This window comes from Phascolarctos cinereus, unplaced genomic scaffold (genome assembly GCF_003287225.1).
Source record: "Phascolarctos cinereus isolate Bilbo 61053 unplaced genomic scaffold, phaCin_HiC Scaffold_1;HRSCAF=81, whole genome shotgun sequence".
In the NCBI taxonomy this organism is placed as follows: domain Eukaryota; kingdom Metazoa; phylum Chordata; class Mammalia; order Diprotodontia; family Phascolarctidae; genus Phascolarctos; species Phascolarctos cinereus.
The window spans coordinates 92,846,363-92,872,109 of record NW_027555514.1 but is presented as its reverse complement, the minus strand read 5'-3'; the positions used below and the strand labels follow the sequence as shown (position 1 = coordinate 92,872,109).

General features: G+C 43.5%; 1 protein-coding gene across 11 annotated transcripts in view; it reads left to right on the top strand.

Annotated features, from left to right (window-relative positions):
* The first annotated feature begins 485 nt into the window (after positions 1 to 485).
* The window catches only part of KRABD3 (KRAB domain containing 3), a 41,366-nt gene continuing 16,104 nt past the window's right edge, over positions 486 to 25,747 (top strand). For 2 of the 11 annotated variants that reach the window (XM_078152869.1, XM_020977812.2), the window contains exons 1-9: positions 489 to 913; positions 12,677 to 12,803; positions 13,790 to 13,906; positions 14,270 to 14,368; positions 15,134 to 15,289; positions 15,498 to 15,680; positions 16,707 to 16,847; positions 19,430 to 19,603; positions 20,969 to 21,124. In XM_078152869.1, coding sequence (XP_078008995.1) covers positions 491 to 913; positions 12,677 to 12,803; positions 13,790 to 13,906; positions 14,270 to 14,368; positions 15,134 to 15,289; positions 15,498 to 15,680; positions 16,707 to 16,847; positions 19,430 to 19,603; positions 20,969 to 21,124 — 1,576 coding nt within the window. In that variant the 5' untranslated portion in view covers positions 489 to 490. Of the gene's footprint in view, positions 914 to 12,676; positions 12,804 to 12,863; positions 13,907 to 14,223; positions 14,369 to 15,133; positions 15,290 to 15,497; positions 15,681 to 16,706; positions 16,848 to 19,429; positions 19,604 to 20,968; positions 21,125 to 25,747 lie in introns of those variants that run through there. The other 9 variants (XM_020977809.2, XM_078152861.1, XM_020977813.2 and 6 more) reach the window with 7 other exon arrangements.

The following is a 25,747-nucleotide window of genomic DNA, read 5'->3' as shown; positions in this document are numbered from 1 at the left end:
GCTGACCATAGGGAGGGGTGGAGGTCAGAAAAGGGGGACCGAAGATGCCTCACCTGAGACAAACTTGGGCTACTTCTGGATTTTGTTGGTCAATGTCCAGCTCCATTAGCCCGCCTCTATTCACCCCGGGCCTGACCCCGGGGGTGGGGAGGTAATATAGACTACAGGGCGTGTGTGTGTGTGTGTGTGTGTGTGTGTGTGTGTGTGTTTCACAAGCTGGGGATAATGGACTACCCAAGTAGTAAGTGCTGGGGACAGCCGTGAGAGATCAGCATGTGGTTCCCAAGGCCGCTCCTCGGCTCCCCTCCCCCATGACAGCCCCTACCCTGTCCCAGTCCAGGGGAAGGACCAGCAGCCCCAGATTCCCTCCGCCCCTGACACGCGCGGCCACCGCAGGAGCTTCTGGGATTTGTAGTTCTTTTTGCCCGGGAGGCGAACCACCCAGACAGGCATTCCGGAGACCAAAGGGATGGAACTACAACTCCCAGGGATGCGAGACCGGGGTGGGGAGGCGGTTCCACTCCGGCGAGGCAATCAGCTGGAGGAGAGCTCCTGGCTCTCAGACACTCCCCGCCTCCCTTTAGCACCCCTAGCTCCCACCACTCCCCCTACCCGGGGTTCCTGGGGCCGTCCGGAGCCTCCTCCGCCCCTCCCCGATAACTCCTTACCCAGCCGGGATAGCCCTTCCCCCAGTACTCAGGTCTGCAGCTCTGCCATTCCGTCATCGCCCCTGCACTGCACAGCCCAGTTGTCTGGAAGGGGTGGGACGCACAGACAAGAAGACAGACAGACAGACCCCCCCCAAGTCTTGGGGGAGACAAAGGCCTGGTGGCTGGGATACGGGGGATTCCTGGCCTCGGCCCCCTGGGGGAAGTCAGTGGGGAGGCTGCCCCTGGCGGCGATGGCTCTCCAGGTAAGGTTGTGTGTGCATGGCTGTTGGGGGTGGGGTTGGACGTGAGCCCTGTACCCTCTATCCTCCTCCTCCTCCCTCCCCCAGGCTGTGTACCAAGTGAGGAAGCCCCCGGGGATGGAGACACCTGACCAGCCAGTAAGGCATCATCCCTTGTCCCCTTAGGGGAAGAGGCTAGGTCTGGGACGCACAGCACCTTCTGTCAAACTTTCCACTCGGCTGGGACAGCCCGAGGGGTCCTGCATCCTGGCGAGCCCTTCTCTTCTGCTCCTCAGCTGTGCGGACATGGGGTGCTTGGCAGGCTTTGGCCCTATTCGAAGACTGAATCCCGCGTGGTTTAAAAAGAGGAACTCCAGAGGAGCCTCCAGGAGACTAATCCTGCTTCCCTAAAATCTCTCAACTATGTAGTTGAAATCCCAGCACTAGAAATTCATTGGTTAGGTTTAAGCACTCAGTTCACTGCACTCCCCATTCTACTCCTTCCCCCAAAACACGGGCTAAGAAATATCAGAGATGAGGGGGCAAGAGAGATGGTTATAGGGATATCGGACTGAGAATGAATTTATAAAAATCGAGAGTCTGGAGGACAGCGAAAAGACAGAAAAGCGAAAAGAAAGATGCATAAAGCTGTGCATGCGTGTAGGCACTTTTGAAAGGTGAAGAAGAGGGCACTGGAGTTTGATGGAGGAGCTAGGGATGAGACTATGCAACTCCTCCCCTTCCTGTGTTGAAGAGCAGAGTCATACTAGGGATGGCTCTGGTGAGGGATGAAGGAGAGATTAGAGTAAGGAAGAAGCTATCTGGGATCAATAATGGGGAGAAAAGTGATGTCTGACCCCACCTTTTGATTTTGAGGGGCGGAGGTCCCAATCAGCCTCAGCCGTGTTCTATAGCTTATGAGAGGAGCATTTCTCTAGGGAGAAATGATTGGCGGAATGCTCCTTGACTCCTCTTTTGGAAGAATGGGCCCTGAGAGTTGTTTCTTCAGTTGTAGGAATGGGTTGTGCTAAGTAGGTATCCTTTCATCAACATGTGACTGAGGTAAGCATTTATAGGATGGATTGATAAGAGTTAAAGATCTGACTGAGTCAAGTGGGTTAAGGGCCAGTCTATAACCAGAGTTAAAGGTATCACCTGAAGCTCACTTAGAAGTATGGTCTATAACCTAAGGGGATAGTCAGTTGGGATAAAACCCATGACTTTGGCCTCATTAGCCATAGGACACTTGAAGCTCAGACATGGTAAGGGAAAATCCCTGAGAGGGAGGTTCCACATGCAGGTAACACTGTGGAAGAACTAGAACAGTAATCTCTTAGGGTTTAGGTGAAGGGGTAGGAGAGGGCATAAGTATTTCTTAAGCACCTATTATGTACCAGGGTGGATAGGCCCAAGAGAGCAAGATCAGATGAATTTCCGAAAGCTGACTAGGCCATTCTCAGTAGTTCAAGCTTTCCCTCTGAGATTGCCTTCCATTTCTGGTACACACATATATGCATACACACACACACATACATACATACATATACACATGTAGATATATACACACACAATATACATATATTCTCACATTTTATTTTTGTTTAAATCATTACATTTATTTTATTTGTTATTAATATTATTGTTTATTCTCAATGTTCTCTCTCTATATATTTTATTCTCATGTTGTGTTTCCCATTAGAATGTGAGCTCCTTGAGGGCAGGGACATTAACCTCACCTTTCTTGTTATTTCTGGCACAGTACCTGGTACCTAGTAAACACTTAAAGATGTTTGTTGACTGACCAAATGGTATCCAGTGCCTCGGGACTGTATTGCTATTTTATTTTCGCCAGAGATTTAAATACAGTGTCCGTTCTCAGATACCTTCCCATTCACTGAGGAGGGATCAGTTCAAAGAGAAAGAGAAAGAGAAAAGGGAAGGGAAATGAATTTGTATGGTTGCAAGAACCCTGGAATGGGCCTTTTAAAGACTGTATCAAGGGTTGCCTTAGTCTGTGTGTCAGAAAAAAAGACATTTTCCATGAAAAAGTGACTATGATGTGGCACAGTACAAAGATTCCTTCTACATTTGGGGTCAGAGGTTTGATTAACTATGGTTTAGAATCTTAGTTCTGCCACTTACCTCCTGTGTTACTTTGGGCCAGTCACTTAATCTCTGGGTTCCGCTTTCCTCTTCAGCCACATTAAAAAGTCTCTGATTGGCAACAATAAAGGAGAAATCATTTCTTCACATCTGGAGAACAGCTGGCAACAGGCTCACCTAGGAAAGCACAGGAGCTTGTTCCCTCCATCTAGCCTTGGTGGTGATAGAGTATCCTGGGAGGTCAAGGCAGAAGTGCCAACTGGAAGCCTTTGGATCATTCTGGTTGACTGGGCTTGGGTATAGCTTCAGCAACTGCTGCTGCTGGACACAAGCAAGACATACTTGTTTCCTAGCTCTCCTCGACCTTCTCTCCTTACCTTCTCTCCTTACTTAGGATTCACAGACTGCCAGAATATAAAGCTAGAAGACACCTTATCAAGGGTTGGGGACCTTTGGCCTCGAGGCCACTTGTGGCCCTCTAGGTCCTTAAGTGAGTCCAAGTTTTACAAAACACATCCTTTTATTAAGGGGTTTTGTTCCATGAAGTTTGGATTCAGCGAGGCCACAGGTTCCCTACCCCTGCCTTAGATCATCTAGCCAGTTGATAAACATGTTATTAAGCACCTACTATGTGCCAGGCACTGGGGATACAAAAAGAGGCAAAAGACAGTCCCTACCCTCAAGGAACTCAGTATCTTAATGTGGAGTCCGTGGACCCTTGATAGATTTCAAAGGGTCTATGAATTTGGATAGGAAACAAATTCATATCTTTATTCAGTAGAGTTGGTTTCCCTTATAATCCTCTGCATTTTCATTTATACACTTAAGAGAAGGGGCCTGTAGATTTTGTCAGACTGCCAGAGGGGTCCAGGACACAAAAAAGATAAAAACTTCTGCACCAAAAGGTAAGGAAGGCAGAGTAACGTAGAGGCTGAGACTTTTAAGTTTATTATCTTAAGAAACTTTATTGCCAACCTAGGCCCAGCAAAGCTGAGGGAAAACAGCTTGTCTCATGACAAAGATCCAGAAGGGGCTTTAAAAGCTCTCTAGTACACCCCTTAACTTTACAGATGAGGAAATTGAGGTCCCAAGAGGATAAATAACTTTCCCAAGGCCGTTCAGGTGAGTGACAAAGCTAGTCTTCCCACTCCAAAACCGGCACTCTTAACACTATCCCACGGGCCACTTCACTGAACAAAGGTCTGCTAAGACATCTTTTATGATTTCTTATACTCCCACAGTGATGCAATTCTTCCAGGTTCCCCTCTTTGAAACTCTTCTCCTACCGCCAACCAGAGGCCCATAATAGTTGTTTTTACCTTCCTTCTGTTCATCTAACTACACATGAAAACCATCCCGTAATATTCTGGTAGATGGCTAGAGTGAGTTCATCCCCCATTTCTGGTTGTTGAGAATTCTGGACAGAATTGGGCAGTGTGTGGTTGAGGTCCTCCCTCTCTTATCCTCTTGAGTGACAGTGGTCATTTCCACAAGAATTGACATATCCTGTCCATCTGAGTATTTTCAAAGCTGCTTTCTAAGGAGTATAAACTTTGCCTAACACCTAACGTAGGTCTTTGTCGTAAAAGTTTTAAATTTTCTTTCTATTGGCTTCAGTACAGCAATTTTGTTTGCAAAGAAAATCATGTAACTGCCTGAGGCTTTCCTTATAGTGTGGAATTTAGCTGAGGCCTCCAAAAATTTCACCCAGATGATTAACTGGCTAAGGGTAAAAGAATTTCTGGCTCAGCTTTATCATAAACATTTCCCTGCTGGTGGTAAATTCCAGAGTAAATCCTCTCAGGATTTGTTGATCAATTTACAGCTTGAGCTGATGTAAATTTTCCCCTTCCGTATCTTTGACATGTAAAATTTCTTCCTTTCCATTTGCTGGCTATGAGTTTTACCTTTGAAATGTAAATCCTTACCTTTCCTTTTTTGGCATCTGTAAATTCCAATTGCATCTTTCTTGTAGATGTAACTAGAGACTATGTTAGAGTTATGAGAACTATCTGGCCCTCAGTGGTCATTTAGATACCATGAGCCTGTGCTCTGAGCACATAATAAGCCAGTTATGAAAACGTTTCTTCATGTTGATAGGTATGATTGGCAGCAGAACCTATCATGGTATCCCTGGCTATTTCCACATCACCCTGGGCTGGGCCACTCAAGTCTTACACTGACAATGACATAGAAGCAGGTACATCCTCTGTGCCTAAGTTTCTCTGCAATTCTTTCCCCTGACATTATGTGCCATTATCTTGACACCAAGATGGGTGTCAAGCCTTAAAGTGAGATCTTCCTGACAAAATAAAGTGGGCTCTCAAGTCTGACAATAAATGTGTTCCTTATGACAACCCTCATTGTGCAAGTGGTATTATCCCCATTTTTTACAGATGAGAAAACCGAGACTCAGAAAGATGAAATAAGCCTAGAGAAAAATATGGTCAGTCAATAAACATTTATCAAATGCCTACTGAAGGCTGCTTATAAGTGAAAAGAACATCTGTGGCCTAAATAAGCTGGCAGAACTTTGAAATGTGTTGAAAGGAAATCAGAGTTTTAGTGAGATTATCTGGCACTGAAGGGGGAGGGGCAGCACTCTGGATTTGGAATGGACCTGGAGGACCAGGGTTCAGATACCAGCTTTGTCATTTACTTTCTGTGTTACCTTGGGTAAGTCATTTAACCCTCTGGATCTTAGTTGCCTCATCTGTATAACTAGGAGGTTAGACTCTATGACCTCTAAGATCCCTTCCAGTTCTAAATGTATGATCTCACGAGGCTGTTAGATTACAGCCAAGAGGGTGACAGGTAGAGTTGGGGAGTGGCGCAGATATCACTAATAGAACAGTCAAGTCAACAAGCACCTTATTATTGTGGTTGTTGTTTGTCCTTCATTCTCAGGGAGGACCGTGACATCAGGGAGGTGATGCCATGATATTGAGACCGCTACTGTGTGAGTTGGTGGGCATGCAAAGAAGGGCCAAAACAATCCCTTGCCTTCAAGTAACTTAGTTTATAATGCAAATAAGGTTGTACAAATGAGATCTATACTGGATTCATTTGAGATAATCTCAGAAGAAAGGGACTAACATTTGGGGGATCAGGAAAAGCTTCTTGTGGAAGATGCAGTTTTAGCTGTGAATGAAGGAAGCAAGGGAAGCTTCCCTGGAGATGGAGATGACGATTGAATTCCTTAGAGGCAAGCCTAGGAAACATCCAGGGAGTGGGAAGATGGAGTATCTTGTTCAAGGAAGAGTTAGGAGGCCAATGTCACTGGACTACAGAATCCGTAAACGGTTGGAAGAACACTGGATAATTAGGAAGGGTCCATGTTTTGAAGGGCTTTAGAAGATAAGGCCGTGGTTTTATAAAAAGTACATTTTTTAAAAAGTAACTGAATTAATAGTTGAACATGCAACTCAGTAGCTTTAGTATTACTTTGTAGTTTGTTCAATCAGGCCTTACTCCATCCATGTAATAGTTACTGAATTGTGTTATATAGAAAGGTAAGAATTGGGTGGAGGAAAGAGTCAGAAGACCTGGGTCCTTTAAAAATCTGAGTTGCTGTGACTCTAGGACTAGGCAGCTCTGAGGCTCACTCACCTCCTCTGCAGAGCAAGGATAACTGTAATACACCATTTGCCTCCATGAGGCTGGTGTGAGGGAAGCAGCATTTTGCAAGCCATGAAGCATGTATGGGGCATCCCAAAAGTTTTAGTGTAGTTCTAAGCTAGTAAAAGCTAAAGCTTAAGACTACACTAAAACTTTTGGGACATCATATATAAAAGTAAGTGCAATCAAACAGCAAGCATTTCCTAAGCCCCTACTATGCCCTATCTCTGGAGATTCGAATACAAAAACTGGACTGGAGTTGCTACCTGGAAGTGCTTATGGTGTACCGGTGAGGGGAGGCTCGAGGTTCCAACATGTTCACAGATGGAAAAAAAATACCAAGTGATTTGGGGATGGGGGTGGGGTGGATCACAAAAGGCTTCTTCAAGGGGATGGCACTTGAGCTGAGGCCAGGGGAGGGAGAGTGTTGCCATGCAAGGGGGAAAGCCTGTGCGTAACTGAGAGATGGAGTATTTTGTATGAGAAACAGTAAGCAAGCCAGTTCCACTGGAGGGGCTGTACTTGAGGGGAGAGTATGTATAATCACCCTGGAATTTACTTCAGCTCAACTGGGAAAGGTTTTCTATAAGATAAGATATGTAAAGTGCTTTGCAAATCTTGTGTGTTATTTAAATGTCAAACTGAGTGGGGGAATCACTCTAGCTATTTTAGATCATTCCCTTGGGGGCACTGAGAGGTGAAGCAATTTATTCAGCATCACATAGCCAATTTGTGTCAGAGGTGGGGGCCGGTATATATCAGCAGAGAAACTTGAACCCACATCTTCCACTACATCATGGGACTTCTCAGTCAGTAATTTCATTGCTGCTACAGTATTATAGTCCCTTCATCTGTTAAAATAATAAAAATGGCAGTGATGATCATTAAAGGCATCTTTCCCTGGGAAATAAGAGAGCCACAGTTTAAGCAGAGGAAAAGGATAGGTTAGATTATGGGCCAAAATGTGTGGTACCCACTGAAAGTATCTCAAGGAACTTGTGGGAAGGAGAGATCAAGGACAAAGTAGGGCTTGACCTTGGCTTTTGAAGTTTTGATTTACTTTAGAAAGATGGAGAAGAACAGAAGGGCTTCTGAAGGTCAGGGAATAAGACCAGGTTTTGTTTGAGGGGTGGGGAAGAGGAAGGAAGGTGGTAATGAGAGCTCAGGATAGGTATTGAAGAGCGGTAGGAAGATTAGAGTGAATACGAAGGTTAAGGTCAGTTGAGCTATGGAGAATCTGAAATGCCAAGCAGAGTATGTATTTGATGTTGATTGTTCTGCTGCCTGCATAGCTGCTTTAGCGTATCTGTTTCTGATTGCAAAAGATTCCCATCCATTTGGTTGTTGAATTGCCCTGCTATAGGCTCAATTCAGTGATTGTCCTCATCTTCTCCCCACCTCCCCAACAAATAATTGGAAGCTTATCAAGGATGCTTATGACCAGAAAAGGCAGTGGGTTGGTTGTATATTGAGAGTAAAGGATAAAAATAAAAGATGGACAGCCTGAGTGCTCCATGAATATCCATGAAAAATTAAAAGAACTAGAGGAATATATTTAGAATGTGGAGTAGATCATCTCTGGAGGATTTCTTAAAAGACGTGGGAAGGAATTGTATGGGATGAGAAGTCATGGGTGGTCATTTTCCAAGTCCATATCAATCCTACCTCCACCACATCTTTTCCATCCATCTTCTTCTGTCCATCACACGCTCTGACTCAGGCTTTCATGATCTCTCCCTTGGATTGTGTCAGTAATCTTCTGAGAGCTCTCCCTACACAGCTGTATGATGGATGTAGAAATCCATCTTCCACATTGCTGTCAGATTGATAATCCTAAAACGCAAGTCTGACCATGCCGTTCCACTGCTCAGAAATCCTCAGTAGCTCCTTATTACATTGAGCAGAGGTTCCCAAACTTTCTTGGTTCACACCTGTCTCAATAATTTTTTTGCAGCACCCCTAGGCCAAAAAACAAAACAAAACAAACAAACAAACAAAAAAACCAACCCTAACAGTTCCTTTAATTAAGGAGTTAGGTAGAAACAGCTTAATAAGTATTTATGCCCTAACAATTTAATAGTCATTTTTTAAAAAAATAACACATAAATTGAAAGAAATAATCATTTTCTTTCATTCTTACATAGCCACAGTTACTTCCTAATGGGATTTGTGCCCCTGCTGGGAATTGTACAGCTTCTCAGATTTTGGAATCTGGTTACTGGTACTTCTTTTTATCACGGCATTTCCCCAGAACCCAGCTTCACAAAGACATGATGTAGCAAATGACAAGGTTCAAGAAGTTACTGGCTGGCTCAGAGTACAAGTGAATAAAAACATCTCAAACATTTGAGAATGTCATCTTCATTGAAGTAGCTCAATGGAATGAACTACCTGGTACAGTATCAGATGACAGTATCAGTACAGTATCAGATGACAGATGTCATATATTGCTTTGTTTCCCTCAAAAATTTAAAATATCCCACTGCCCCTGGGATTTGCATGCCTGGGAGTACAGCTTGGGAACTGGACACAGAAGATAAAACATAAAATCTATAATGAGGCTGCTGGGTCTGGAGTCAGGAAGACCTAAGTTCGAATTCTGAGCCTAGCTATATGACTGACTTTGCAACTCACTTAACCTCTGTCTGCCTCAGTTTCCTCAGCTCTTTTGTTCAGTCATGTCTGCCTGGTCATGACCTCATTTGGGCTTTTCGTAGCAAAGATACCTAAGTGGTTTGCTATTTTCTTCTCCAGCTCATTTTACAGATGAGGAAACTGAGGCAAACAGGGTTAAGTGACTTGCCCAGGGTCACCTAGCTAGTAAATGTCTGAGGCCAAATTTGAATTCAGGAAGATGAATCTTCTGACTTCAGGCTGGGTGTTCTACCCACTTAGCAATCTAGCTTCTCCCTTCTTCAACTATAAAATGGGAATAATAATAATACCTACCTCACTAGATTGTTGTCAGGATCAAATGAGATAATATCTGTAAATCACTTACCACGGTGCCTGGCATACAGTAGGCACTTAACAAATGCTTGTTCCCTCTGTTCCTTTCCCCTTAAAAATCCTCTCCAATCTGATTTCCATCTAGCTACATTTCCAGTCTTATTTCATGTTGCTTCTGTCCATGAACTCTCCAATCCAATAAAATTGGCTGAACTTCCTATTCTAGCTTCTGCCTCTTTGTCTTGTTACAGTCTGTCCCTTTTTTTTTTTAAATGCCCTGTCTTCCCGCTTTCTGCCTATGAGTATTGTTGAAACTCTGAGGGACTTCCCCTCCCAGACTGATTCTTTTGTGAAGGCAAACTATGCCATCTTTTGCCTCAATTCTTACCTCGCCTTTAATTACTGAATGGCTGTTGCCTCAGACCAGTTGAGATCTGGGAGAGACCTTAGCTTAAAAAGGCCAAGGTCTTACACCGCATCCAGGGCCATCACTATCATCCTGACATAGGTCTTACCCCTGGACTCTGATGCTGTGGAGGAGACACTGAGGCTGGTGACTTTGCACAGCCCTGCCTTGCTTATATCCAATTCACTTGCAAGTCAACACATCAACGTCCTGACATTATTGGTCCTCTTCGAGAGTAACAGCAGCAGCAATGAGTAGTTGCCTTCTAGGCTCTGCTTGTGTGAAATCTTGCCCAGTTCCAACCCCTCCATCCCACCAAGTTGTCTGGGCTGCTTTCCTCTTCCTCTAATTGTCTCATATTTGCTTTTGTCTTGCATGATTTGTTCTTGTGTCTTGTATTCTCTTGCATTGGTTTTATACGGTTTTATATGTGGTTTCCCTCCGTAGAGGGAGCTCCTTGGGAGTTTGGCGCCTCACTTCCCCATCAAAGCACAGTGCTCTAGGTTTTCTCTTTGATAGATGTAGAGAGCTCCGGGAGAGAAGTTTCCATTAATAATACAGATCTTCTGCTATTCAGTCCTAAAGGGATGCCCAAGGTATTGAGAGATTGTTCTGTGTCACACAGCCATTTTGTGGTAGAGAAAGGAAGGGAATGAGCTTCAAATATCACCTACTATAAAGCCTAGGGGCAGCCAGATGGTGCAGTGGAAGGAGCACCTGGCTTGAAGTCAGGAAGAACTCAGTTCAAATCCAGCCTCAGACACTATCTGTGTGATGAGTCACTTTACTGTTTGCCTTAGTTTCCTCATCTGTAAAGTGAGCTGGAGAAGGAAAAGGCAAACCACTCCGGTATCTTTGCCAAGAAAACCCCAAATAGGGTCATGAAGTTGGACACTGACATGACTGAAATGACTGGACAACAAGTATATACTGTGCTAAATGCTTTACAGATATCATATTTGATCTTCACAACAACTCTATGAGGTAGGTGCTGTTATTATCCCCATTTTATAATTGAGGAAACTGAGGCAGACAGAGGTTATGTGAGTTGCCTAGGGTCACATAGCTAGTAAGTGTCTTAAGACTGGATTGGAACTTAGGTCTTCCTTATGCCAGGCCCAGGCCTCTATCACTGCTCTATTCTTCCTAACTCTTTGGCTAGCTCTGTATCTACTACACCACACTGCTTCCCTAAGAGCTTTGTACATAGTAGGCACTTAATAAATGCATGTTAATTGAATTGCTTATTTAGAAATATGCCCTCAAAGTTATTACACTGTGCATACTCTTTGAGCCAATGCTACTAGGTCAATGCCCAAAAGAGATCAAAGAAAGAGGAAAAGGTCCCATATGTACAAAATACTTACAGCATGTCTTCATCAATTGAATGTGATGGAATAATACTATGTGCTACAAGAAATGACCAAGGAGATTGTTTCAGAGAAACTTAGGAAGACTTATGTGAACTGATACAAAGTACAATGAGTAAAACCAGGAGGATAATATATATAATAGCAGCAATATTGTAAAGACAAATAACTTGGAAAGATTTAGGAACTCTGATCAGCAACTCTGCCAAACACAGCAACCAACCATAATTCCAGACAACTCATAATGAAACATGCTACTCACCTCCAGATAGAGAGTTGATGGACTTGGAGGGCAGATTGGAGCATATGTTTTTGGACCCAGTCAATGTATGAATTTGTTTGACTTGACTCTGCATTTTTGTAATAGGTTTTGTTTATCTTGTTTTCTGATATCAGGTCAGGGGAGGTGGGAGAAAGGGAATATGGATCTGAAAAGAAAATAAATAAATAGAATTTTAAGTAAAATTTAAAATAATATAATTAAAACAATTATAAATTATAAAATAAAATTATTTCTAATAATAATAATAATAATAGAATTTTAAAAATAAATTGAATTGCTTGTTGAAGGCATGGAGGAGTTGCCATCTGTACCAATGGAGGGTGTACTCCCACAAGGAGATCAAACAGCTAAGAATCAAAGTAAAGGAACCAAAACTGGTTTGTTTAGAAAGTGTACATTTAAAAAAAATCACTAAAAGGGGGGAAAGCACATCAAATATCAATTTTGTTTGGAGAATGTTAAAGGGCCTTGAGCAAAGTGGATGTAATGAATGTTTATTTAGTAATTTTTTTTGGAATTCTATTTGACAGTGGCTCCATACTTACACTTAGATGATTAAGGATAGGGAACTACTCATCTTTGGATTTTGTTCAGGAATTCTCCATGACTTTGGGGAACACCTTTGGCGAGCAAAAGTCACAAAACCAGATTAAGGAACCATTATTTAGTCCCATGGGTCCACAAGTCTTTAAAAAATATATATATATATTCTGCATACTGCAAGTGAAGTTTTGATTGGAGGGGGGGCAAATTCCAAGAAATGTCACACAGGGAAGTAAACATATTTAGGCAATGTAAAAAAGAGACTTGAAGACAAGGGATCCTCTCCTCACCATAGCCCCCATGCCACTTATGGGTTAGGTCATCCTTGGGCATCCTTCCAGGAGAAGGCATCCTTTTCCTGCAATTTGACACACCTGGTTACCTTTCAGGATATCTTAGGTGACTGTTTTAAGGGAACTGGGGCTATCACAGGTCAAATCTCCCAGATGGAGGAACCTTCAGTGCAAGGCCACAGGAGTCAGGCCTAATCTAGCTTCCCTGATTCTCCCCCACAGGTTCCCGTGACCTTTGAAGATCTGGCTGTCAAGTTCTCTTCTGATGAATGGCATCTCCTAGAGGAATGGCAGAGGGAATTTCATCGGGATGTGATGAGGGAAAACTATGAGACACTGGTCTCCCTGGGTATGAGGCTGGCAGAGACAGTGTGGTATGGTATCTGGGAATTGTAGCCAGATGGGATTTCCCACAGGATTTCAAGTCATATCTCAGGAGGCTGTGTGATACTAGAAGGCACCTCACATCTTTGTCACCTAGGGCAAGTCACTTCCCCTCTCTTGGGCTTAAATTTTCTTACCTCTAAAATAAGGAGCTTTGAATAAATCAGGGTTTCTCAACCCAGGGTGCATGGGTCTTCAGGTGATCCATGGATAGATTTCAGGGACTGTGCAAACCTGAATGGGAAAAAAAAATACATCTTTATTTTAACTAACCTTTAACTGAAATCTAAATGTTTCTTTAATTATTTAAAAACATTCTGAGAAGGGGCCCATAGGCTTTACCCAGATGGCCAAAGGAGTCCATCATGCAAAGAAGACTTACAGTCTCTAACTAGATGATCCGAGGCCCTTTTCAGCTGTAACATCCTTTGATTTCTGGGCAGAGCAGCAGGGGCTCATTAAATAGCATGTGTGCCAATGAAGAAGAAATGGAGGTATTCCGTGAAGCTGGTTGCCTACCCTTGACTCTCCCTGCCACTGTTTTGGCCTTTTGCTAGGCAGATTTGAACCAAAGGGATTGGTCTATTCAGCCAAGATAAGGGAGGACCTTTCTATATATTTGCTGAGAGAAAAGCAACTTTCTTGCTATATCGCCATTTATCTAAAGGGTTTACTGATGGAAAGACTGTGATTTCCATAGCATTTGGACAAGTGAGAGCTTCTCCTGAGGACTGAGGTGAGATGGGAAAACCTCAAACTAGAACACATGAGTATGTAAAGGAGTATGTGTGCCCAAGGCTTTGTGGATAGGTATATGCCCCCAGTTTTGTATATGTGTGTGGGGGAAGGGAAGGGACTGTATTCATGTTCATAAGCATGTGCATGTTTCTATGCACAAGAGTGGTGCCTGGTTCCCCTTCCCAGAGTGAGGCTTCCTATTATCTTCTTTAGGGACAGCTCAGCTGCTTCCACTCTCTGCATTCCTATCCCTGACAGAACCCCAAGAGGATATGGGGGACAGTGGCTGTTCTGATGGGGAATGGGAGAGGCCTGGTGGAGGACTCCAGGGTAAGTGAAAATGGGCCTCTCCCAAGGTCACTCTGACCATCTCTAGGCATCCTCAGGCTAGATGGGTTCCTGAAACCCCACCACCTGGCCTTCCACCTGGATCTTCTGTCCTCAGCCCCTCTGATCTCAGCTTCTCTCTGTCCTTAGTTCCTCAACCCCAGACTATGAAACATTTGGAGATGTTTTGAGCTGATCCAGGCTTTAGTATCAGTAGCCTGAGTCCATACATGAAAAGCCCCCTGCCAACCCAAGTCTTGAGGGCTAATTTCTTGACTCTTAACCTTCAACTGGTGTCATCCTGGCCATATCTTTGGCAGAGAAATCTGGCAATATGCACACACCTGCCCCTCCTCTTCATCCCAGGAAAAGAGCTGGAGATCTCTGATGCCGATGCCTGTGCAGATACCACCCAGAGGGCTCAAGCCTTGGATGAGGCACAGAGCTCAGGTGGGGCAGGTGAAGGTAAGACTGACCTGACTTAAGGGAGTGGAATGGAAAGGCTGAAGAAAAGGGTCCGTTGTGGCATTCCCCATAAGGTCATGGAGAAGCAAGGGGAGGGGTGGCCACATAGGAATTGAGAGATTTTAGGTTCTAATTCGGGCTGTGTGGTATACATCACTCCTTACCTCCACCTCTTAGGGGTTGTCATGAGGGTCAAATAAGCTAAGACTTGTAAAGTGCTTAGCACAGTGCCTAGCACACAGTAGGTGTTCTATACACGTTAGCTGTTATTGTTATTAGCTATGATCTCTCATTTTCTTCCAGGCTCAGCTCAGGTGCTCTCTCCTTTGTGAAGCCTTTCCTGATTCTTTCCTGCCCCCAATTGTTAGTGTTCTCTTCCTCCTCAGACTATTTTGTGTCTGTAATTATCAGGTGTCTGGGTATATGTTATATTCCTCCCAGTAGAATGTAAGCTCCTTGAAGGCAAGAATGGTTTCATTTTTTTATCTTTGTGCTTCTGATACCTAGCATAGTACCTTGTGTGAGGTTGGCACTCAACAAATAATGAATTATTGAATTATGCTAAGATGTTGGGTGGATCCCTTAAAGTTTCTGGGCCTCATCTTTTCATACGTCATCTTCATTTTTGGCCTGCCTCAAGGTTATGGTGACAAGCAAATGAGATAATAGATAGGAATTGTCTTATCATAATTATTAAATGCTGCTGTTGATAATAACAACAACAACCATAACAATAACAAAGATTATGTTCTTTGAACCTGCCAGTGGGTCAGCAACAGGGCAGCCTTCACCTCAATGCCCTAGTCCGTTTGGTGAAGGAGATTCCAGAGTTCCTATTTGGTGAAACCAAGGCCATGGATACCCCAGAGACCCCTGAGAGCAAGGAAAGTGGTTCAGAGGGGGAGAGACTGAGCTTGGAAGGTGAGTATGGCAACTACAGCAGGTGTTTCCCTTTTACTGCTTTCACTAATTTTCTCTTCTTTCTAGAAGATTTCATTCAGGCCATTGGCCAATCCTGTGAACTGAGCACCTGCTGTGTACAAAGCCACTTGTGGGACTAGAAAAGACACAGTTCCTTCCCCTGAGAAGCCAGATGAATACCTGTCCTTTCTTCTCCTTTCCATGACAGCAGCCATGACTGTGGATGCCAGCCCCCTGCAGGGCTTGCTGAACTGCCTCCCAGAGATCCCTATCAGCAGGCCTGCCTTGGCTGTCACACCTGCCAGCAGCTCATCTAACAGCAGTCTACAAGGGGATGGGGACCAAGAGCTGAGGACCCCAGAGCTGGGACCCCAGACCCTGTACTCCTATGGTGAGACCCCCTGGTTCAGTCCAAGCTAATAGCCCTAGGGACAAGGAACCTCTAAGGGCCTAGGCCAAGGAGTGGGTGAAGACACTGGTATTCATTTGGTCTCCCAACTCCTGATTGATAGATAGCAGGACCTTGAATAGATGCCCTCCTATTTGATAGGCCTAGATTTCCTCTCCTAAAAAAAAATGAGAAAGCTTCCTGCCTAATTACCAGGTGAGTAGTGAGGAAGTTAGGAAATATTTATTGAGCCCACAAAGGTCATAGCAGATGGGCTGTAATGAGACATGGTCCCTTGTCCTCAAGAGACTTCCATTAGAAATAGAGTTGGTCACAAAGGCACACAGTTATCAACAGAGATTATAACTGCATATGAACCCAGAAGGTAGGAGTCGGTTAGTACACATGCATAGTAGCCACAACAATAAATATTTATTAAGTGCCTGTTGTATACAAGGTATGGTGCTAACCCTGGGGATGGGGTGAAGACGGAAGATTAGGTAAGACTTAGTCCCTTCATTCAAGGACCTTACAGTTGGATATACAAGCACCTTACCCTTTGGTAAGGTTTGTCGACACTGATGGTCATGTGCAGTTGCTGTTTTTCCTTTGGTTAGGCTGAGCTCTAAGATACTCTAGAAGGGGAAGGTGCTCTTTAGCACTTTATGGGAACCATCTTGTTCCTTAGAATTAAAACAGAAGGGGAGGCAGCTAGGTGGTGCAGTGCATAGAGCTCTGGCCTTGGAGTCAGGAGGACCTGAGTTCAAATGCGGCCTCAGACACTTGACACTTACTAGCTGTGACCCTGGGCAAGTCACTTAACTCTGATTGCCTTACCAAAAAGCAAAAAAAAAAAAAAGAATTAAAGCAGAAGGGTAGGGAAGAAACTTCTCCTCTACCCCCAGAAGGAGATTCCCAAAGAAGTCAGCCCACACCAAGGCCCAGAGCTCAGCCACCACCTGCTGTCTTGACTAGAATTCATGGGCATATTGAGAGCTGGAAATAATTTCCTGTCTTCTCCGTTATTAGAACCGGCTGCCAAAACTGGTCCCTTGGACATCAGCAGGAATCCTAGTGGGAAAGAAAATCCAGAAACATCAGCTAGCCAGTCGAATACTCCTGGTTTCACTGGCACTCAGAAACAGAAGCAATTGGGGACCATGAGACAAGGTGAGACATCTGCTCTACCACAAATACAGGGATGAATGGACAGACATTAAAGGAAGAAAATAGCAGATGAATTGCCATCTTTAGGTTGGAAGTAGCGTTTTTTGTTTGTTTGTTTTTTTGGTTTTAGGCAATTGGGGTTAAGTGACTTGCCCAGAGTCACACAGCTAGTAAGTGTCAAGTGTTTGGTCTGAGGCCACATTTGAACTCAGGTCCTCCTGACTTCAGGGCCAGCACTCTATCCACTGCGCCACCTAGCTGCCCTCTGGAAGTAGTTTTAAAGTTTGGTTTGGACTTGTTATTTTATTGGTATAGTGAACTTTGGGGATAAACATTCCCTCCACTGATGCAGGTAGGCAGATGTCAGTAATTCATGGTCTTGAGAGCATTGCCTGGGAGCACTTGGGATGTTAAGTGATTTGGTCACATAGCTGGTCTGTGTCAGAAGCAGGACTTGAAACTTTCCACCTCAAGGACCAACCCTCTACCCACTACTTCATGCTGCCTTTTACTTGTTAAAATGATAAATATAAATTTAATTGGTTCCGTTAGTATATAAAATTAATTTCACAATATATTCCTCATTAAAAACAATAATTTATCTGTGTATTGAATCCTTTGAATCTTCAGGAATGTCTCTTGAATTTGATGATGCTTAAAATTTTTCATTTACAAGTTCACTGTATCTGGAACCAAACAAAAAACTTTAAAACTTGGTATGTTGCTAAGCTCGTAAATGATGTTCACTTTTAGGGGCATGATAATATAGAATCAGGATTTGAGGCCTGTCTTACTTCGTTGTGCTTCTAGGGAGCTTGGCATTACTGCAAAGGACTATGGGTAGACTAGATGTTGCTACCTTGAAATCAATTGATCAATCAATAAATATTTATTAAGTACCTACTATGTGCCAGCTGTGCTAAAGACTATGAAAAATTGCCACGGGAAACTTTGCGGCTTCCAAGCCAAACAATGGAAAACTCCCGTTCAACCATCTGTATTCATATCCCATCTTACTTGCTCCTGGAATCCTTCAGCCACTCCCAAATCCATACTAACCTTCATTAATCTTTTTGTCTACTCAGTTTAGTATGAGAGATTATATGATCTTTAACTGATTAATTTTAATTTATTTAATCCAGATTTTGCCCAGCTCAAAGAGTATCTCGTCATGACATTTACGCTTACATTTGTAGAGGGCTTTGCAGTTTGCAAAGCAGTTTCACCTACAACATATCACTTACCTTCCTAATAATCCTGAAAAGTAGATGAGGGTAGACCTATAATCTCCATCTTACACGTGAGGAAACAAACACCAGAAAGGGTAAGTGAATCCCCTAAGGTTGCCCGTCTGGTGAGAAGTGGAACCAGGACTCACACTAGGCCACAGGTCCTCTGATGCTGTGGGCTTGGCATTCTACTAGGATTCTTTTCCATAAACGATTTGGCATGGAACCCGAAGCCCAGCGCACAGAGATGGCTGCAGTGGATGGGGTGAGCTCGTCTGTCTGCAGGAAAGAAGCAATCTGGTTGTAATCACCTAAAATGCCCCTCCCCCAATGGTCTTACTCAATTTGTTTACTCATCTTACTCCTCAAACTTGGTTCCAAGTGACTTTTGGCTTTTTTAAAAAATGAAAGCCACAAAAGGGTGAAGATTTGCCGCTGTGGAGAATATTGAACAGAATGTGGCACTGAAGGCAATTCCAGAAGAGGAGTCCCAGCTCTAAGATTCTATAAGAGATCTGAATGATGGCCTCATTGGAATAGGCTGATGGCCTCGCAAGGAGACAGCTTTGAAGGGGATGTAACCTCCTTTTGAAGTTTGTGTAGAAAAATCAGCCTTGTTTCTTTATCTGCCCCTTCTGTGGTGTCCTTACAGCTCTCTGAGGACAGGGCTTCCCCAGCCTCCCACTAACCAACGTTATTATCTTCCTGCTTTTTACGTCAAAGGAGTTCTTTAGGTCTAATCTCCGACATCCCCCTTAATCACCTGGGACATGCTGCCCTTGATATCACACTGCCTACATTTTAAAAAATGGATACTTTTAAGAATATTGTAGCAGTCAACCTTGGCTTCATTTTAAATTCTGTGAGGCAATAAGGTAGAATAGCAACACCAAATCTGTGTAGAGCACTTTGAGGTTTTACAAAGTACTTTTCCCTTACAGGGAAATTAATAGGTATTAGTAGTATTTTCACTTGAAGGAAGTGAAACACAGAGATATTAACTGTCCTGTCCAAGGTCATACAGCTAGAAAGTATTAGTCAGGATTTTAATCCAGGGCTCCTAAATCCATATCAGTGTTCTTCTTTGCCTTCTTTTAATGTTTTATTAATGCCTTTTGCACCACCATCTTTCCCTAATGTGTATCCCATTGAGCTCCTCCCTGTAACAGAGATAAACACTTAAGTGAAACTGACAAAATGAGAACATACATTCACTTCCATAGGCCCTCACCTCTCATAGATAGGAGGGAAACATCTTGTCATTTGTCCTCCAGGACCAAGATTGATTATGACAGAGTAACTTGAAGGGCCGTGTCTGTTGCACTGACTTTTTGTTTGCTTTGACAAATTCTATAGGAAGTCCTTCTGAGAGCAGCCCTCTCCAAGGCCTTGTCAACTGCCTGAAGGAAATTCTCGTCCAAGGACCCCAGCAACCCCGGCCTCTTGCTACCAGATCACTTCCTCAAAGCAGCCCAGGGGATATGAGACTAAAGACCCCAGATCAAGGACCCAGGGACCCACCCTGGGCTGGTGAGTCACCTACAGCCAGTATCCCTGAGGGCCCTATCTCTGAGGCCAAACCTCCTACGTCCTGGGCTCCAAGAAGAAGGTGGCAGAGATGTTGGTCCAGGCTTGGCTCTGTTTTGTGTTCTTGGAGTTGGGGGTGATGATGAGGGGAAAACTTGAGCTAGAAAGTTGGAACCTGTGTGTGATTTAAAGACCTCTAAGGAAGAGAGAGCTGAACCAGAGTCCCCACCCTCCTTTTTCAGTCTGATTTACCTGTGAACTGACCATGACCCACCCACTTGGGGGGGGGGGGGAAGAGGATGGCCAGTCCTCCTGTGCCTGTCCAGTTATCCAATGGTCCAGTATGTCTGTCTATATATTGGACCAGTCCACAAGAATTTACGGAGCACTTACTATATTCTTCATGCTGATGTACAATAATTTTAGAGGATAGACTTGTGATTTCATTGGCATTGGAAACTCCTTCTGCCAACATAGGTCTGCACCATCTCTGTGATTTATAATCTTAAAGAATTGTCTCAGGTTAAGTGACTTGCTCAAGGTCACATAGACAGTGTGTGTATGTATGTCTGCCAAAGGCCGGACTTGAGCCCTGGTCTGCCAGGTTCTGAGGCCAACTCCTTACTCACTACACTCCTTTTTATTTAAAGTCATCCAGCTTTTTTTCTTATTAATATTAAATACATACTTTATGTTCATTAAAGTTAGGGTGGCTAGTTAGAAAGAGAGTGACCTTGATGTCAGAACGCACCTGGGTTTAAGTCCTGACTCTGACACATACTGTCTGACTCTGGGCAAGATACTTGAGCTCTCAGGGCCCCAGGAAACTCTGTAAGATTGTAGATTATGGAACAGGTACAGACCTACGGGTGGAGAGAATTTTTTCACTGGGAGTTCCATGTACCAATTAAGCCACAGGTATGGACAAACAGAATATTCTTTGTCTATACCTACATATACATATATATCAGATGGTCAAGGGTCTCTAGAGGAAATGACATTGACTAAAGTTAAGTAGTTAATTTTTGGCTCCCAGGCATAGGAAAACTACCCAAACCTACCAACCTCACCAGCCTGCTGCCCCAAACTTCCATGTATTATTTGTGATGCCTTCTTCCTTTTAACTTTGTGTTACACTATTACATCTGTTTCCCGACTTCATCCCCAGAAAACAACCTTGTGGAGCAAGAAAGACTGGTATTGTTCTTGCTGTCTTTCAGATGAGGAAACCGAGGCACTGGACTCTTCCCCTCTCCCAACCCCTATCTCTGCCCATTACACACTCTACAGTACCTGTGACTGAGGGTCACATAGCCAAAGACTATGCCTGTGGGGTTTTGGCTGAAAGTCTATTCTTTCTTCCCTTAGTGAAGGCAGAAACCATTTCAGAGAATTCCCCACTCCAAGGCCTGCTGAACTGTCTTAAAGAGATTCCAGAAAGTCAAGCCAGATGTGCTGGTCTCCCAGGAGGAGGAGTGCAGCAGCAGATAGGTGGTCCAGGGACTTGGCAGAAGGGTTCTGGAGGTAAGGTGTGGGTCATCATGCACATAAACCTTGGACTGTAGAGTGTTGGGGCTGGAGTCAGGAAGACCTGAGTTCAAATTGAGACTTAGATACATTCTAGCTATGTGACCCTGGGAAAATCACTTAAACTATCTGCCTCAGTTCCCTTAACTGTAAAATGAAGATAATAGCACCTCCTCCTAGGTTTGTTGTGAGGATCAAACAAGGTAATATTTGTAAAGTCTTCAGCACAGTGTCTGGCATGTAAGAGGCACTTAATAAATGCTTGTTTTCCTCCCTCCAAACAAGCCTATACCTAACCTAGATAAATGACCCTTAGTGCTCTTCGAGTGCTGTCTAGGGATAAAAGTGAACCTGGTTCTGAGCCAGTCATATGCATTTAGCCAAGTATATACAGAGTATATCATACGTACTCAGAGAATACCTCTTGTGTGATTGCTTGTTCCATCCCTGTATTAGGAGTTGTGATCGGAATTAAGAATGAGAAGGCCCAGACTCTGACCTCCAGGAGTTCACAGGAATTTAACGAGAGAGAGAGAGAGAGAGAGAGAGAGAGAGAGAGAGAGAGAGAGAGAGAGAGAGAGAGAGAGAGAGAGAGAGAGGACATAAAGGAAAGGGGAAAAAAAAAAGAAAAGGGAAACAAGACAACATTTTTTTTTCATTCAGCACTCAGACACTGGCACCTACAGATGGGAATTAAAGCATGGAAAATCCTAGAATTATTGAGGTTTGACTTTGGACCATACAATCATATTTAATTAACTTGCATTAATTTCTCTTCTCCAACCTTCATTTATTCATTTGCTATTTTATGTGGAAAAGGGATTAACTTTATTCTCTATGGCTCAGGAAGGGTTGGAAGTTTCAGGGTGGTATGCTTCAATTCAGTATTTTTTAGAAAACTTCCTAACAAGGAGCAGCATAATTCAGTAGAGATCAATCAGTCAGCAAGTGTTTGTTAAGAGCTTTCTATGTGCCCAAGATGTCAGGGGGTGGCCCAGGTTACATGCCTGTGGGCTGAACTAGATTAAAATGTGACCGGGAAACATTTAAATAAATAAATAAAACACAAATAATATTAATTTGTGGCTTTCTAAATCAATATCCTGCTGTTTGTATTTGAGTTTGATATCACTGCTGTATGCTATACATTGTGCTAGGTGGGGGATAGAAGTACAAAAATTTGACATTCCTTGACCTCAAGAAGCTTATATTCTACTAGGTAAGGGGTTTCTACTTTGAGGGTATGTCAGCTTGTTCTTTTCTTAAGGTATTTTGAAAACTATTTCAGTGTAATTGGTTTCCTTTGTGATCCTGTGTTTTATTGTATGGATTTAAAAATATTATTTGAGAAAGGATCTATAGGCTTCACCAGACTGCCAAAGACAGCCACAAAAAAAGTGAAGAACTCTTGGATTAGAGGGGTATGACATATTGGTGGCTGGAGAAGGGAGCACTAGTCTGTTTAGCTTGATTATTGTCTCCTGCACAAGAGGAGAAAAGCTAGGAGTTGGGGGAGGTAATAGGTGACAGCAGGGCAGGTGGTAGGATGTCTGCATCAGTTAAGCCCTGGTGTGTGACATCTGAATGGGACGAAGCCTGGAGTAGGGGCTGGCTAGACTTAGTGAGAATTGACTCATTTGCTCTCCGATCTAGGGCAATGCCCAGAATGTGTGTGGTAGGGCAGGGTCTCTGAAGGTCTGTGCCCAGAGAGGTGGGCAGTGGCAGAGAAGATGGAAAGTGGCCAAACTGGCCAGCCTGTGGTGACCTGGTGGAAAGAGTACTGGCTTTGGAGCATGAGGACCTGGTTTGAACTTCTGATTGGGCTGATTACTAGCTGAGCCATCTTGGGTGATTCACTCAACCTCAGTGGACCTCAGTTTCCTCATTTATATAATAAGCTCTCCACTAAATCTGCAGCCTATGATTCTAATGAATTAAAGTCAACTGGAAATGAAGTTTTCTGCCTTATGGGGTGGTGAATTTCCCATAGGATGAGAGCTAAAAAGCCTTAGAGGCTCAACTTCCTCGTTTTACAGTGAGGAAACTGGGTCATGGAGAGATTAAGTGACTTCCCTGTAGACACACAGGTAGTAAGTAGATCTGAGATTCAAACTCAGGTTCTCTGACTCCAGTTTATATGCTTTTTCTATTACAATATAATACTATACAATATTATGCTATACAGTACTTTTCTAGGGGCTTTTGAGTGAAGGCCAGATCAAGACTTGTTGGAATATTTTTGGGTAGGGGCTGGACGAGATGAACTCTGAGCTCCTAACTCTGATTCTGATTGTTTTCATTCTACAGGGGGTTAAAAGAGAGAACCCTGCATCACCTACCCTTTCCATTTACTAAGGGACAGCAGCTCATTTGTAGCTACATAGCAATAGATATAATTGGAATCTATTTCTCCTAATAAGTGAGATAATACAAGAGGGATCTTTGTGTGAGGCTGTTAGCAAGTATAAATTAATGTGTTAATGAGGTGAGAATGACAGTGCAAGTTAGCTTGCAGAGTTGCTGAAAGGTGGTGATTTTATTTAGGATTTTCTGTGTCTTTTCAAGTTTCAGGTCTGGGCCTAGGAGAACTAAGCGTCTGCTGCAGCTTCCAGTCACACTGTTTTAGGGCTGATGGTTAACTAGAATGTCAAATAAATACACTTGTTTCTTTTCTGAGTCTGCTTATAGCAGTTACCACAGTTTGTGGCCAAGCGTAGGGCCAATAGCCAACAGAGGGCGGTTAGGAAAAGCTAGAGAAGCTAGGGGGGAAAAAAAGCTAGAGAAAGCTAGAGACTTTTTGATTGTGAGCAAGAATTGAGAAGTTGGCTCTGCCTTCATGGTTCTCTTTCTACAATTCAGTTCAACAAACTTTTACACAATGCCTACTCTACATAGATAACAAGGTACTAGGCTAGCTTTGGGGGATATAAACATTAAGTATGATTCAGTCTCTGTCTTCAAGGAACTTATATTCTACCAGATTGGGGAAGGCAGTGGAAAAGTACAGTCTATACACAGATAAGATAAGCTCTTCCATCCAGGAACACTGATCTCCTGGTTGTTTCTTGAACAAGACTGTGCATCTCTCCGATCAGGGATTGGCTCTGGGTGTCCCCATTCCTAGAACACTAGCCCTCCTTCACTCCACTTACTGACCTACCTGGCTTCCTTTAGGGCCTAACTAAAATCCCACCTTCTACAGGAAGCCTTCTCCAACACCTTTCATTCCAGTGCCTTCCCTCTGTTAATCATTGCCTATTTATCCTGCTTTTCATTTGCTTTGGATATATTTGCTTTGCATACACTTGTTTATATATTATCTCCCCTATTAAATTGTAAGCTCCTTGAGGGCAGGGACTGTCTTTTGCCTTTTTTTGAACCCCTAGCACATAGCACAGTACCTGGCAGTAGTAGGTGCTTAACAAATGCTTATTGATTGATTGATAAGTATAATACAAGGTAAGGAAACAATGAGGAGACCAAGGAAATTTCCAGACACAGTTCTCTAGGAAAACTTGAGGAGGGAGGTCACTTTTACCTGGAGTGAGGTATTAGAGCAGAAGGAATAAGGGAAGGCTTCAGGAAGAAGGTGTTATCCGAACTGAGCGTTGAAGGAAGATAAGGTTTCCAAACAGTAGACATGGAGAAGGGAGTTCATTTCAGGAATGTGGAAAGGCTTTCAAAGTGCAGATTTAGGGAGCTGTTGGTGGTGGTTTGGTTAGAAAGTTTAATTGGAGCCAGAATGAGGAAGGACTTAAATGCCAGACTAGGGAGCTTGTATTGTATTCTAGGGAGCCACTGAAAGTGGTTGAGTAGGGGAGTAACCCAGATCTGTCCCTCAGGAAGATTATTTCTGTAATGTTGTGGAGATTGGACTGGAGAGGGGAGAGACTGAGGTAGGGTGACCACTGAGCTGAGCTGGGAAAGCTAAGAACAACAAGGATTTGGACTTTTCTCAACATTTTTGGGGAAAAGAAGTGAAAGCACTGCTTCTGGTATAGTTAGGAGGACGATAATCCGAACTGCAGAGAGAAGACAGAATTGTTCAACATTCAGGCTGGAAAGGATGGAACAAAAATACCTAATAAAGAGTTTGCCAGCCAAGAGGAGTATAGGCCCAGCAAGAGAGCAGCTTGGTGCCCCTGATGAGTTCACATCACCAGGCCTAGAAGAACTACATTTCCCAGGAGCAAAAGAACTGGCAGACATGATCCTGAGTCACTCTCAGGAACCTTTTTAAAATGATAGAGAAATAGAGCCTGGGCACAGAGAAAGAGAAATCTGCTGAGTTTTTTTTTTTTAAGGAAAGAATGAAATCAGCAAACTATAAGTCAGTACATTGATGCCAGTGGAAAGAGAACTGGATTCAGATTCTAGGATCACGGTTCAAATCCTCTTGTCTATGTGACCTTGAGAAGCTACCTTGCTTCTTTGAGTTGCTGTAGGGTGATGGGCGAGTGCCTTTGTCCATTAGTGCAGACCCTAAAATGAAGAGGTTAGATTAGATGACCTTCAAGTTCCATTCTAACTCAAAACACATGATTCTTTGTATAAGTAGAGCATATATCAGATTGCACACCGTCTTGGGAGTGGGGAAGGACAGAGAGGGGGAGAAAATTT